The sequence below is a fragment of the Lipotes vexillifer genome, unplaced genomic scaffold (assembly GCF_000442215.2).
Source record: "Lipotes vexillifer unplaced genomic scaffold, Lipotes_vexillifer_v1.1 scaffold828, whole genome shotgun sequence".
NCBI classification, from domain to species: domain Eukaryota; kingdom Metazoa; phylum Chordata; class Mammalia; order Artiodactyla; family Lipotidae; genus Lipotes; species Lipotes vexillifer.
The window spans coordinates 35,305-48,588 of record NW_006779483.1 but is presented as its reverse complement, the minus strand read 5'-3'; the positions used below and the strand labels follow the sequence as shown (position 1 = coordinate 48,588).

General features: G+C 42.8%; 1 protein-coding gene across 1 annotated transcript in view; it reads right to left on the bottom strand.

Moving 5' to 3' along the window:
* Window positions 1–9,632, bottom strand: part of IL1R1 (interleukin 1 receptor type 1) — a 27,694-nt gene extending 18,062 nt beyond the window's left edge. Inside the window, 4 exon segments of the mRNA XM_007452633.1 lie at window positions 1–4; window positions 7–200; window positions 7,546–7,612; window positions 9,603–9,632. The exon segment at window positions 1–4 is cut by the window's left edge and continues 61 nt beyond it. Coding sequence (XP_007452695.1) covers window positions 1–4; window positions 7–200; window positions 7,546–7,612; window positions 9,603–9,632 — 295 coding nt within the window.
* Window positions 9,633–13,284: the final 3,652 nt, after the last annotated feature.

Sequence of the window (13,284 nt, the reverse complement as noted above, 5' to 3'; positions counted from 1 at the left end):
TTCAGCAGGAACAAACCAAAGTTTATCTTTGTGCTGATGAATCCTGGAGTCTCTTTCCGTAGATACAGGTGTCTTGCTGTCATTTTTATACCAAGTTATAGGGCCTTTGTGTTCACTTAGGATAAGAGGACATGAACGAGCATCAATTTCATGTGCTGACGAAACTAAAATAACTTCCTCTTCACGTTCCACACAATTATCTTTAAAAGGGAGAAAGGGGAAGTCATTTCTATAAGAAATTAGTCAATGTTTCTTAATGTAATATCTAAATATAAACACACCAACTATTAAATACATTAATTTGTGTCATACGTGAGAGTGTTAGTAGCCTTGTGATTAAGAGAATCATCTTGGAAGTCTAAAAGATTTCTAGTCAAATCCAGGATGTCACTTACTACTTGTGTCCTTGAGCAAGTTATTTAACCTGTCTCCTCCCCTCTTTACTCAGCTAAAAACTGGGGAGAAGGTAGCAGGAAAAGATGGCTGCTTCAGTAAACAGACGGAATAACCGTCATTTACCCTCCCACCTGAACAACTAAAAAATGCACAAAGTATATGAAATAACAATGTTCAAGACATCGAACATGAGGGAATGAAGGACACAAAGGAGGCGAGCCCTAGGGTTTTCCCAAATTACTGTGTAGAGAGCAATTCTAGGCCACGACATTGCTGGGAGGAAATGCAGGCAAAACCCAGCGTTCTCTCTTGAGTTGAGGAGATGGAGCAGGGAATCCAGGTAAACCAAGAGAGTGGAGGGCAGAGTACCAAAGAGGTTACAGCTGTACACAGAGAGTAAGCAAAGCTTTGGGGGTCTAGAGAATCTCCCTCAAGTTTTCAGCTGAGTGTCAATTAGCAGAAGCATGAAAGAAAAGCTACCCAAAGGCCAGAGTGAAAGTTGCCAAAAGAATTAGAGTGGATAATACCCGGAGCACACACATGCTGGGAATAGGGGCTGTTCTCAACAGCCAGAATGGGCAATCTTATCAGTCATGGGGCATCAGGTGGAGAACCCAGAAGGGTTTTGTCTCAGTAGATGGAGCAAGTTAGGCCTAGAATAAACCTTGTTCTGCTCCTGACTTACAAAGCTTAAAAGCAAGACCTAGAAGGACCAACTATTTCCAAGTAACAACCTTGTAAAAGAACAAAGCTCAAGAACATTTTTAGTAATAAAAAAATATCCAACGCCCAACATGGTAAAATCTACACTATCTAGCATCCAATCAAAGATTACTAGGGGGCTTCCCTGGTGGCGCAGTGCTTGAGAGTCCGCCTGCCGATGCAGGGGACGCGGGTTCGTGCCCCGGTCCGGGAAGATCCCACATGCCGCGGAGCGGCTGGGCCCGTGAGCCATGGCCACTGAGCCTGCGCGTCCGGAGCCTGTGCTCCGCAAATGGGAGAGGCCACAACAGTGAGAGGCCCGCATAACGCAAGAAAAAAAAAAAAAAAGATTACTAGGCATGCAGAGAGGCAGCATAATAAAACCAGTAATAAAGAGAAAAAAAATCAGTCATATCAAAACTGACCCATAAATGACACAGATAATAGAATAGATGGAAAAAATTAAAATAGTTATTATCACTGTGTTCCACTTGCTCAAGGGGCCAGATCAAGCATGTTGAGTAGAGAAATGAAAGAGACTATTTTAAAAGACCTAAATCAAACCCCTAGAGATGAAAACTACAATGCTGACTTAAAAAAATAATGGATGTGATTCACGGCAGATTTGACACTGCAGGAAAAAGAGCTTAGTGAACTACAAGATATAGCATTAGAAACTCTTCAAAACTAAACAGAGAGAAAAATAACAGAATGAAATAAACAGGATTCTGGTTAGCTGCAGGACAACTTCAATACATGTAATAAGAATCCCCGAGGAACAGGAGAGGTGGGTTCAACAGGAAAAATATTTGCAGAAATACAAGTTGAAATTTTTCACGATTTTATGAAAATGATGTAGCCACAGACCCCAAAATCACAATAAAACCCAAGCATAAGAAGCATGAAGAAAAGCACACCAAACAAAGACAAAAATGATGCAGCCTTCTTGCCAGAAACAATACAAGCCAGAAGAGGGCAGAATAAAGATAAGTACTAAAAGACAAAACATCCTCTACCTAGAATTCCATATCCAGGGAAAGTACCTTTCAGAAACAGAGGCAAAATAAAGACTTTTGCATATTTATAAAAGCTATAAAAATTATCACCAATACACCTGTACTGCCAAAACATGTAAGGAACTCCTATAGAAAGAAAGAAAATAGCGTCGGATGAAAAATGAATCTACATAAATGAATAAATAGCACCAGAAATGTTTACTACACGGGTGATCATAAAATAGTTTTTCTTATTATTTAAACCTCTTTAAAACCAACGGAATATTTAAAGCAAAAATAATGTATTTCGAGATTTATAACATATAAAGAAGTAAAATGTATAGAAACAATAAGGCAACGTTCAGGAAGGGAGAAGCAGATATATACTGTTTTAGGTTTTTTATACTATTTGTGAATTGGTATAGTATCACCTGAAGGTAAACAGTGATAAGTCATAGATGGATACCATAAGCACTAGAGTAGTTATGTTTTAAGTTATTAATATAAGCCAACCCAGAAGACAAAATAAATCATGAAAATTCTCAATTAATCCAAAAGGCAGCAAAAAAGAGAAAACACATAACAAAGAATTAATGGTACCAGGTGAAAATAAAACAAGATCCTAACATAAAACCCAAACATATTAACAATCATATTATATTTCTTTCATGGTCTAAACAACCCAGTTGAAAGGCAGAGACAGTCAGACTGGATAAAGAAAGAAGGATCCAACTAAATGCTAACATACACACGAACTCACACATAAACACACTTTAAGTGTAAAGACACAAATATGTTAAAAGTAAAAACGGGGAGGGGAGAGATATGTTAACACGAATCAAAAGAAAGTTTGAATGTTTATTATTATCAAAGTAGATTTTACAGTGAAAAATATTAACAGGGATTAGAAAGAGTCATGAAATTATGATAAAGGAGTAATTTGTCAAGAGGTACATAGTAATCCTAGACATTTACTCACCTACTGACAGTGCTTCAAAATACATGAAGCAAAAACCGATAGAATTGCAAAAAGAAACAGAGAAACCCAATTAGAGTCTGAGATTTCAACAGGCTCCTCATAATAATTGGTAGAACAAGTGTAACAAGTAGACAGAAAATCAGTAAAAATGATGTAGAAGATTTAAACAACACTATCAACCAATTTGGCATAATCAATATTTACAAAAACTCCTACCCAGCAACAGCAGAATACACAGTCTTTTTAACTGCACACAAAACAAAAGAACTTACCAAGATATACCATATTCTTGCTCATAACCCAACAGTCAACAAATTTAAAAGAATTCAAGGTAATGTTCTCTCTTGACAGTGAAATTAAATTAGAAATCAGTAACAGAAAAATATCTAGTAATTCACCCATGTATTTAAAAGCTGAAAAAAACCCAACCAACCAACCAACCAACAGAAAAATCACCCATGCATCAAAGAAGAAATAAAGGGGACTTCCCTGGTGGCACAGCGGTTAAGAATCCACCTGCCAATGCAGGGGACACGGGTTCGAGCCCTGGTCCGGGAAGATACCACATGCCTCGGGACAGCTAAGCCCACGCACCTGTGCTCTAGAGCCTGTGAGCCACAACTACTGAGCCCACGTGCCACAACTACTGAAGCCCGCATGCCTAAATCCTGTGCTCTGCAACAAGAGAAGCTGCCGCAATGAGAAGCCCGTGCACCACAGTGAAGAGTAGTCCCTGCTCGCCACGACTAGAGAAAGCCCAAGCACAGCAACGAAGACCCAACACAGCCAAAAATAAATAATCAATTGAAAAAAAAGAAGAAGAAATAAAGGAGATTAGGAGATAAGTCTTTTCACCTGAATGATAAAGAAAACACAACATATCAAAACGTATGGCATGAAAAGGAAACAATACTTAGAGGAAAACTGATAGCACTAAATGTCTGTATAAGGAAAAAGATCTCAAATTATGACTTCGGATTCTGTTTAAGAAATTTTTTTAAAAATTACACCCTAAGTAAGCAGGGGATAGTAATAGATCCAGGAGAAAAATCGATGAAGTGGAAAACAAAAACAATAGAGAAAAAAATCAAAGATACCAAAAGCTAGTTCTTTCAGAAAAATCAATAAAATGGATAAATCTCCTGCCATACTGATCAGGAAAAAAAGAGAGGTGACATCTCTCATTAAAATGATTTTAAAAGAGTAATGAGGAAATGTGATGAACAGCCTAATGCCAATAAATTCAACAACTCAAACGAAATGGGCAAATTCCTTGAAAGTACAGACTATAAAATCTGCCTGAAGAAGAAATCGATAACCTGAATAGCCCTACAGGTATTAAAGAAACGGAAAGTGTAGTTAAAAACCTCCCAACAACAAAAAAAAATTCAGGCCTAGATGGCTTCACTGGTATATTCATAGAAAGACCAACACCAGTTTTACACACACTCTTCCAGAAAACTGAAGCCAGTAACACTTCCCAATTCACTCTGTGAGGTCAGTATTATTCTAATTCCAAAACCAAACAAAGACATTCCAAGAAAAGAAAACCGCAAAACAGTCTTCATCATGAACATAGATGCAAAATTTCTTTAAAATATCTTAGCAAATTGAATGCTACAATATATTAAAAAAGGACAGTGCACGATGATGTACACAACATCCAGAAAAAAAAAAAACCCACAACAAAACAAAACTAGGAATAGAAGGGAACTTCCTAAAGCTAATAAAGGACAGCTATAAAAACCTTGCAGCTATCATATACAAGATTAGAAACCAGGTAAGGATGTCCACTCTAACCACTTCTATTCAACATTGTATTGGAAGATCTAATTAGTGCATTAGGCAAGAAAAAGAAATGGCATACGGACTGAAGAGCAAAGTAAAATGTCTTTATTTGCAGACAACATGATTACCTATACAGAATATGCTGTGAAATCTACCGAAGACCTAGAGGGTTTGTAAGTTGTAGGATACCATATGAATATGCAAATTTGAATGTGTGTGTATATATTACCTAAGAACAATCAGAAACTGGATTTTTTAAAATGCCTTTTACAATAGCATCAAGATATGAATAATTTAGGATAAATGTGACAAAAGATGCATCAGACTGATCCAATGAAAATTACAAAATAAATTTATTTAAATAAATTTTAAGAGATCTAAAAAAATGAGGACGTCTATACTTTGTTCATTGATCAGAAGACCTGATATTGTTGAGCTGCCCCGTTCTCTCCAAACCAATTAATACTCAATTCAATATTATCTTGATTGTGATGATGGTTTCAGGGGTGGATATGTATGTCAACACATCAAATTGTATACCTTAAACGTGTGTGGTTTATTGTATGTCTATTATAACCTCAATAAAGCTATTTAAAAACAGAATGGAAATAAAAGTGGCTAGGCACTCAGCAAGGTACCTGCACTGATGGAGGACTGGTGAGTATTTAGCTCCGAGGAGTGACAGTAGCAATAATAACAGTGATAAAAGAGTAAACCTTAAGGTCTCAGCTCAACACACTCTCCTATTTATCTGGGGTTTGCTCCACCACTCCATCAAAACTGTTCTGATCAAAGTCACCTATGACTTTTAAGTTGCTAAATCAAATCGACGACTCTCGGACGTCACCTTACTTAGCACGTCTGCACTGGACACGTGTTATTCTCATCCCTGAGACACGTTCTTCACTTGGCTTTCAGGACATTTGTCTGGTTCCCCTCCTACCTTTCAGGCCAGTCTTTCACGGGTTCTTGGATGAATGGAAGCCTGACCACCCATCCCTGGAGGGCTGCAGGGTTCACTCCTTGAAGTTCTGTTCTTTTCTGACCACACTCACTCCCCAGGTAGACCCATCTAGTCTCAGGGTTCTAATAGCAGGTGCTTGCCAAGGTCTCCAGTTTTATACTTCCAAGCCCTGGCTCCAGGCTGCTTAGTCAACATCTCTATTTAGACACATCTAATGGACAGCTAACTTTAACATGTTCAGTCTGAACACGTGACCTTCCCCCCTCCCATCAACGGCAACTCCACTTTGCATGCGCTTGGGCTGAAACCCTTAGTCATCCTTGATTCTTCTCTGCTTCTCACACCCACATCCAATCTGTCTGCAAATCCTGCTGGCTCTGTCCTCAAAGTATATCCAAACTCTGACGACTCACTTCTCCTTGTCACCCTTGAATAAGTTACCATCATAGCTTGCCTGGATTGCCGTAACGGCCTCCTAACTGGCCTCTCTGTTTCTCCCTTTGCCTCCCTAGGATCTGTTCACAGTATAAGAACCAGAATGAGCCTTTAAAATATGGAAATTTCCTGGCGGTCCAGTGGTTAGGACTGCACACTTTCACTGCTGAGGGCCCGGGTTCGATCCCTGGTCGGGGAACTAAGATCCCACAAGCCGCACGGCGTGGCCAAAAAAAAAAAAAAAAAAAAAAAAAGAAAGGAAAGTTAGATCACCTCTTTGGTTTTAAACAGGGAAACTACACAGTCTTCCCACCTCAGAGTACAAGCCAAGATCCTTAGAAAGGTCTACAAGGTTCTCTACACAGTCAAACCTCCACCGCTCCCCCATTACCTGAATGACCTCACCCCGTATCACATCCCTCACCATTCCCTCTGCTCCAGCCACAGCAGATTTCAGCCCCTGGAACATGCCAGTACTCCTGGCCTCAGGGCCTTGGCACATGCTGCCTAGAATATTTCCCCACCCCCGACCTGATCTCTATATATATAGCTCCCTCCTCCCGCTCCTTCAGGTTCAACTCAAAAGTCAACTTCTCAGTGAGGCCTTTTCTGGCCACACTATCAAAAAATTTAACCTTCTGCCCACCCCAATCCCCAAAGTGTATACTTTACTTTTCTGCTTCTTTTCCTCTCCACACTTATCGCCATATGACATAATATATATTTACTTATGTAATGTATTGCCTCTCTCCCCTACTGGAATGTAAACCCCAGGCAGATATTTCTGTCTGGATTATTCACCACTGTAGCCCCAGCAGCTAGTGCCTGGCGCACGGCAGGAGCTTAATGCATTTGCAGCAAGAGAGGGAGAGGGGAAGGGAAAGAATGAATAAATGGAGAAAACAAAGAACTGCCAGCTGTGGTTCATAAAGACTGCATTTAACACCTCTTCTGAATGAAAGCCAGGATTTCCCATATTACACTCTTCAAGCAGCAACCAAGTGGGAAGAGGCCTGGACTAGACACTGGTGACGTGGATTATAGCTTTTGCTCTGAAACTAGCTGCATGACCTTGGGCTCTTAACCTCACTGGGCTTCAGTTTCCCAATGTATAAATGAGAGAATGAAAAGTAAAGATCTTGAAAGGACATCCAGCAATGCAGTTCTGTGACTTGGGCATCCACAGACACACGTAAGAAAAATGACTCCGTTAAGCAAGGTACTTCATGTATTCTAAATAACAGATTTTCTTAGCAGACAGGAACACAAGGAAATGCTTAACTCACCAGCCTCCAGAGAAGAAGTCAGTAGAGCTATGAAACAAACAAGCCTGAATAATACTTTCATATTCTCCTGGAGAAACAGAGGAATGAAAGAAAAATTTTAAATGTTACTATTCCCCCAAACATCTCTAAAACTACACACACAGACTCCCCCCCTGGTCCCACCCTTACCCGCAAGTCACACTGATGGGTTAGTCTCCCTACATCATTTATGTGATCATGCTTCTGGATGCAAACTGGGGAAAAGGGGAATGAAGATTTTTAACAGAACTGGGGACAAACTCACACAACTTAAGATGAACAAAACTTCCATCAACTGTTCCAACGTTCATTTCCATTTAAATTTCCCCCAAGTCTAATCTATGCTATACCCAAAATAGCGGGTCTACTACCCGCTAGACCCTAAACCATCTTGCCTCTACTTACATGGATGTGTTCCCCACCTGGAATGTACCCACTGCCAGGACCCACTTGCAAAGTCTCCCCATACTTCCAGATCCTGCGAAAGCTCACACCTTCACTTTATAAGGTAAGACACTAAACCATTTGTACGAAATGGTATAGCTGCATAGAAATGCACCAGAAAGACTAAAAGAAATAATAACAGTATATCAAAATTGGGTTGCTTCTTGTGGTTGGTTGGTTTGCCCCTTCCCTGGGGCTTGCTGGGGTTTTTTTTATCTAAAATTTCTATAATAAGCATGTATTAATCTTATCACAAAGAAAAACAAAACTATAAACAAAACCTCCACAGCTCCTCTGAGTGGTTTAGAAGCCACACTAACATAGCAGCAGCTACAACAGGTATTGATCAGCCATAGGGCTACATATTAAACTGAGGTCCTGGTAACCTAGCATTTCAATTTCCTAACACTCTGTCCATATACTTGGCAGGGGGCGTAATCAGATTAGGCATTTGACTGGAAGGAAAGCACGCCCGTGGCTTTATCCATAAAACATCCCTAAAATAATATCAATTGTAAAAGGAGAAAAACACTCCATTTTGCCTACCTTTCTAAACTTCTCAAGCCCAAATTAAGTTAACGTTCAGTACGGCCCCCTTTACCTTTTTGAACGTTCCTGTTCAGTGCTCCTGAAGGGGGACCTTACAACTACATGCAATAAATTCCAGTCTCGTGCTTCCAATGAACTTATGCACAAGTCTATTCAACAAGCTATGAATTCCTAGTATTCCACAGGCCTCAAACCAAACTCATTCTCCGCACCAGCCATGCTCCCCACCTTAGTGACAGGGACAGCACTGCCACACTGCCACCCACCCAACGAGAGACCCGGGCTCAGTGACCCCGACACCCGCCATCCCCAGAGCTGTTCTCACCAGCCCTGAACAGTCCGGCTCCAGAGATCACCAAACCAGCCCGGTTCACTCATACCCATTGCTGATGCCTCTTTACCTCAACAATCACCGGCTCCTTCCTGGATTAATTATGCCAGCTAGCTCCTTATCAGCCTCTCTGCCTATGGACTTACTTACTGCTTCTATTCAATCCAGGGATCTTACAAACTCATAGTTACCAAGTGATCGGTTCAAAGCGCCTTCACCGGCTCCCCAGTGCACCTCAAACAGTCCTCACCCCCCAGCAACGCACACAGGTCCTCTGTGCTGCGGCTCTGACTGCTCAACCCTCCGCCTTCCTCTCCCCTGCCCAGTCCATACGTCAGCCTTCACCTTGCCCAGTCCTCCAACCTCAGAGCCCTTGACTTTGCTATTCCCTCCACCCTTCACCTGGCGGTGAAGGTACCTCCCCACCCATCAGGTCTCAGCCGGGGTCACCCTCCTCCCACCAGCTCCAGGGAGCCCCCAGAACCCTTGCCTGGCCAGACCGTCTTTCTCTGGGCCCCTGCAGCAACCTGTGTTAATGCCTTCACACTTTTCACCGCAGTTACCCCAGGACAGGGAGCCTCATGGGGGCGGGAACCATGACCCGCCTGTCACTGCACCCACAGCTTCCAGCACTGTGCTGGGAACTCAGAAGCCCTTGATAAGTGCTCAGAGAATGAGTGGAAAAATGAAGAAACAGCTATCCCCTCGACCCGACCTCAGGGGCAATGTCCAGGGCAGACAGCATAATTTCATGCTTCAAAAAAAGCTGTCCTTTTCATTTTACAGAAGATGAAATTTGCCTGTATTCTTTTCTGTAGCCGTAAGTTAATTGCAAACACAAAATATTTTAACTAAGACATCACAAACTCAGATTCTAATAACATGCAATCATTTGAATATTAGCTGGAAAATGTCCCACTTAAGAAGTGGTATTAAAAGGTATAAAAAAAAGGGACAGTGTGCTTTTTAAATACAGGCATACCTCGTTTTATTGCGCTTCGCTTCACTGCACTTTGCAAATACTGTGTTTTTTAACAAATGGAAGACTTGTGGCACCCCTGCATCAAGCAGGTCCATCGGCACCATTTTTCCAACAGCACCCACTCGCTTCGTGTCTCTGTGTCACATTTTGGTAATTCTCAAAATATTTCAAACTCTTTCGTTACTATCATGTTTACGTTATTCTGTGATGAGGGATCTTTGATGTTACGGCTGTAATGGCTTTTGGGGGCACCACGAACCACATCCATATGAGACAGCAAACTTAGTTGATAAATATTGTGTGTGTTCTGACTGCTCCACCATCTGGCTGTTCCCCCAACTCTCTCCTTGGGCCTCCCTAGTCCCTGAGACACAACACTATTGAAATCAGGCCAACTAACAACCCTACAATGGCCTCTAAGTGTCCAGGCAAAAGGAAGAGCCAATCAATGTGGCAAATTTCAGTGTTGTCTTACTTTGAGATTGCCGTGGCCACCTCAACTTTCAACAACCACCACCCTGAGCAGTCAGCAGCCACCGACAGCCAGGCCAGACCCTCCACCAGCACAAACACGATGACTCGCTGAAGGCTCAGATGACCGTGAGCGTTTTTTAGCAATAAAGTATTTTTTAGTGAAGGTATGTACATTGCTTTCTTGGACATAACGTTATTGCTCATTTAACACACCGCAGTATAGTGTAAACATAACTTTTATATGCACTGGGAAACAAAAATTTCGTGTGACTCACTTTATTGCAATATAAGCTTTACTGTGGTGATCTGGAACCAAACCCACAGTATCTCCGAGGTGTGCCTGCAAATGCAGGGAAAAAGAAGACAATCTAAGCGTGAGAGACACCCCCATTCGCATTCTCCTCAGTTCACCCCCAGCATGAGTGCAGTGATCCCTATACCTGATTCAAGCCTTGAAACCTACCTCAGAGCCATGAGACCTCGTTCCTTAAGTATCCTGTAATTCTGACGTTTTACTCACATAGATTAGCCTTCTCCCAAATTAGTCTAGATTAAGAGTATTATTATCATATTTACCTTGAACCTGTATTCAGATTATTAAATAAGATAGGAGGCTTTGACGTCTTGCAGTCTGGCTTATTAACTATTTCTGTAACCCTGAGGATGTGTGTTTTAAATTTCTATGATAGAAGGAAGTAAATAAAGGGTTAAAACATTTCCCGATTACCTGTTCCAGGCCAATCCATTACTCACATTAGTTTATTAAAGACACCACAAAATCAACTGAACTCTGCCAGGTGTTCGTTCATTTAGTCACAAGCTCTGGCTTGTTCGATGAGTGGGCGGGGAGAAGACAAGGAAGGTGCCAGGCTGAATTCATACAGAGTGTGTCTGGAGATGTAATTCCAAATTAACTGTGGGCAAACAACGTTTAATAATTGCAAGTCCAAGGACAGTGCGACCTTGGACACAATTCCTCCCGAGCCTCGGTTTCCTCGTCTGCACAGCTGGCAATGGGCTGGGTGGCTACAGACCCCTTCCTATCTAATAGTCCATAAAATGCAGGAGCCCGGCCCCAGGGGTCCAGGTTTTACTTTGCCTGCCCTGGAACTGCTCCGGGAAAAAAGCAGGGTGGGGGGTGAGAGAAGCCCCTTCCCCTCAGCAGGGGACCTTCTGAATCCCTGTCAGTCTCCAGGATCCTAGGGCAAGGGGGTTGGCTCCAGGCCATGGGATGGGGGTTAAGAGTCCCATGAGTGCGGACAGTGTAGAGAAAGCAGGTAAAGACGTACCATCCAAGGCCAAACTAAACAAAAAAATGAACAAAAACCCCCCGTATGTCCCAAACCAATACAAAATTCCAAGGGTGAAGCCAAACCTGACTAGCCTTCAGCCTGCTAGTCCTTGAAAGGCTGGCCAAATCAGAAAGTCCCTCAACGACATTTGTGTTCTGCTATATACCAGCACATACAGCCTGTATACCAGGCTGTATGTGCTAGTGCCAGGGACAAAAATGATTTTTAAACTTCAAAATAAATAAAGTGAAAAATATAAAACAAGAACCCGCTCTTCAGGATGGTCACAATTTAGCCGTCAGCCACATGTGATCACGCAATACATCCCACATACCCATCAATGGCACACTGGATAAAAGTTCAGCCTCTGTGTCGCAGTTCCCCCTTTGGACAAAATGGGGATGATGATAACAGTATTTGTCCTTGAAGGCTGTGATTAAGTGAGTTGTCACACATGAAGGGTTTAAAACATTGTCTGGCAAATGGTCACACTCTGAATTAGTTATTATAAGTCACCCCATGCTCTGATGAGAGATGTAAGTTTTGGTAAAATGTTCTCAGATATCCATTCATTTCTTTATTCATTTGCTGCCAAATCAACAACTGTATATTGAAGATGTACTACATGCCTGTGTGTACACTTGGTCCTGGGAACAAAACTAGGAATAATGACCCAGGGGCTCGAGGAGCTCACCAGCCAGCAGGGAGAGTGGACATGTCTACAGAGTTACACCACAATGCGGGACTGACTGTCCACGGGGAGAGAGATGCCCCGGGTAGGAGGGAAGACAGGGCCTTACGTGCCCTGCAGGAGGGCTTGTGGGCCAGGTGAGCCTCACGCTGGGGAGAGCATGGGGGAGATTCATCATGTTCCAGAGCATAAGTCAAAGGTGAGGCGCCAGGAATTCCCTGGCGGTCCAGTGGTTGAACCTCTGCGCTTCCACTGCAGGGAGCGCAGGTTCGATCCCTGGTCGGGGAACCAAGATCCCACGTGCTGTGCTGGGTGTGGCCAAAAAAAAAAAAAGGTGAGGTGCCAAGAGGCAAAGCTGGAGAGATGGAAAGTGCCCAGGACACGAAGAGGCTTGCTGAGCAGCTGGGACTGCCATTTGTAGGTGGCAAAACAATCACGTAATGGTTTTAAGCCACAGAGTGGTATACGATCAGATTTTCATTTTTTAAGGACATTTTGGCACCCATGTGGAATATAAATGGGGGAGGTGTCTGGGGAAGGGCTGTAGATGAGCAGGGATGCAGGCATGGGCGGCCAGCAGTGACAGACAGACGGAAGGGGGCATATCTGAGTCCCACTCAGAGGCAAGTCAGAGAAGGGGTCTGGGACCCACCGGCCCTGATTCCCTCAGGTGGGACCAGCAAGGGCAGGGCAGGTGAGGAGGGCAGGTTCCGGCACCCACACAGCCGAGGAGATGCCTGGGGGTGTCACTCACTGCACCACCGGCCTGGGTCTCCTGAGACCATGTAACAGAAATCAAGAATTCGACTGTGAGGTGGAAATTCAGTGACATGGACATGGAACCCGAGATGATCTGGAATTGAGGCAGCCCAGACCTGCACTGGGTGCCACCGTGACATGGTCACAGCTGAAGCTGAGGGGGAGGCAACCCTGAGAAAGCGGGTGAGCAGTGGTTTTT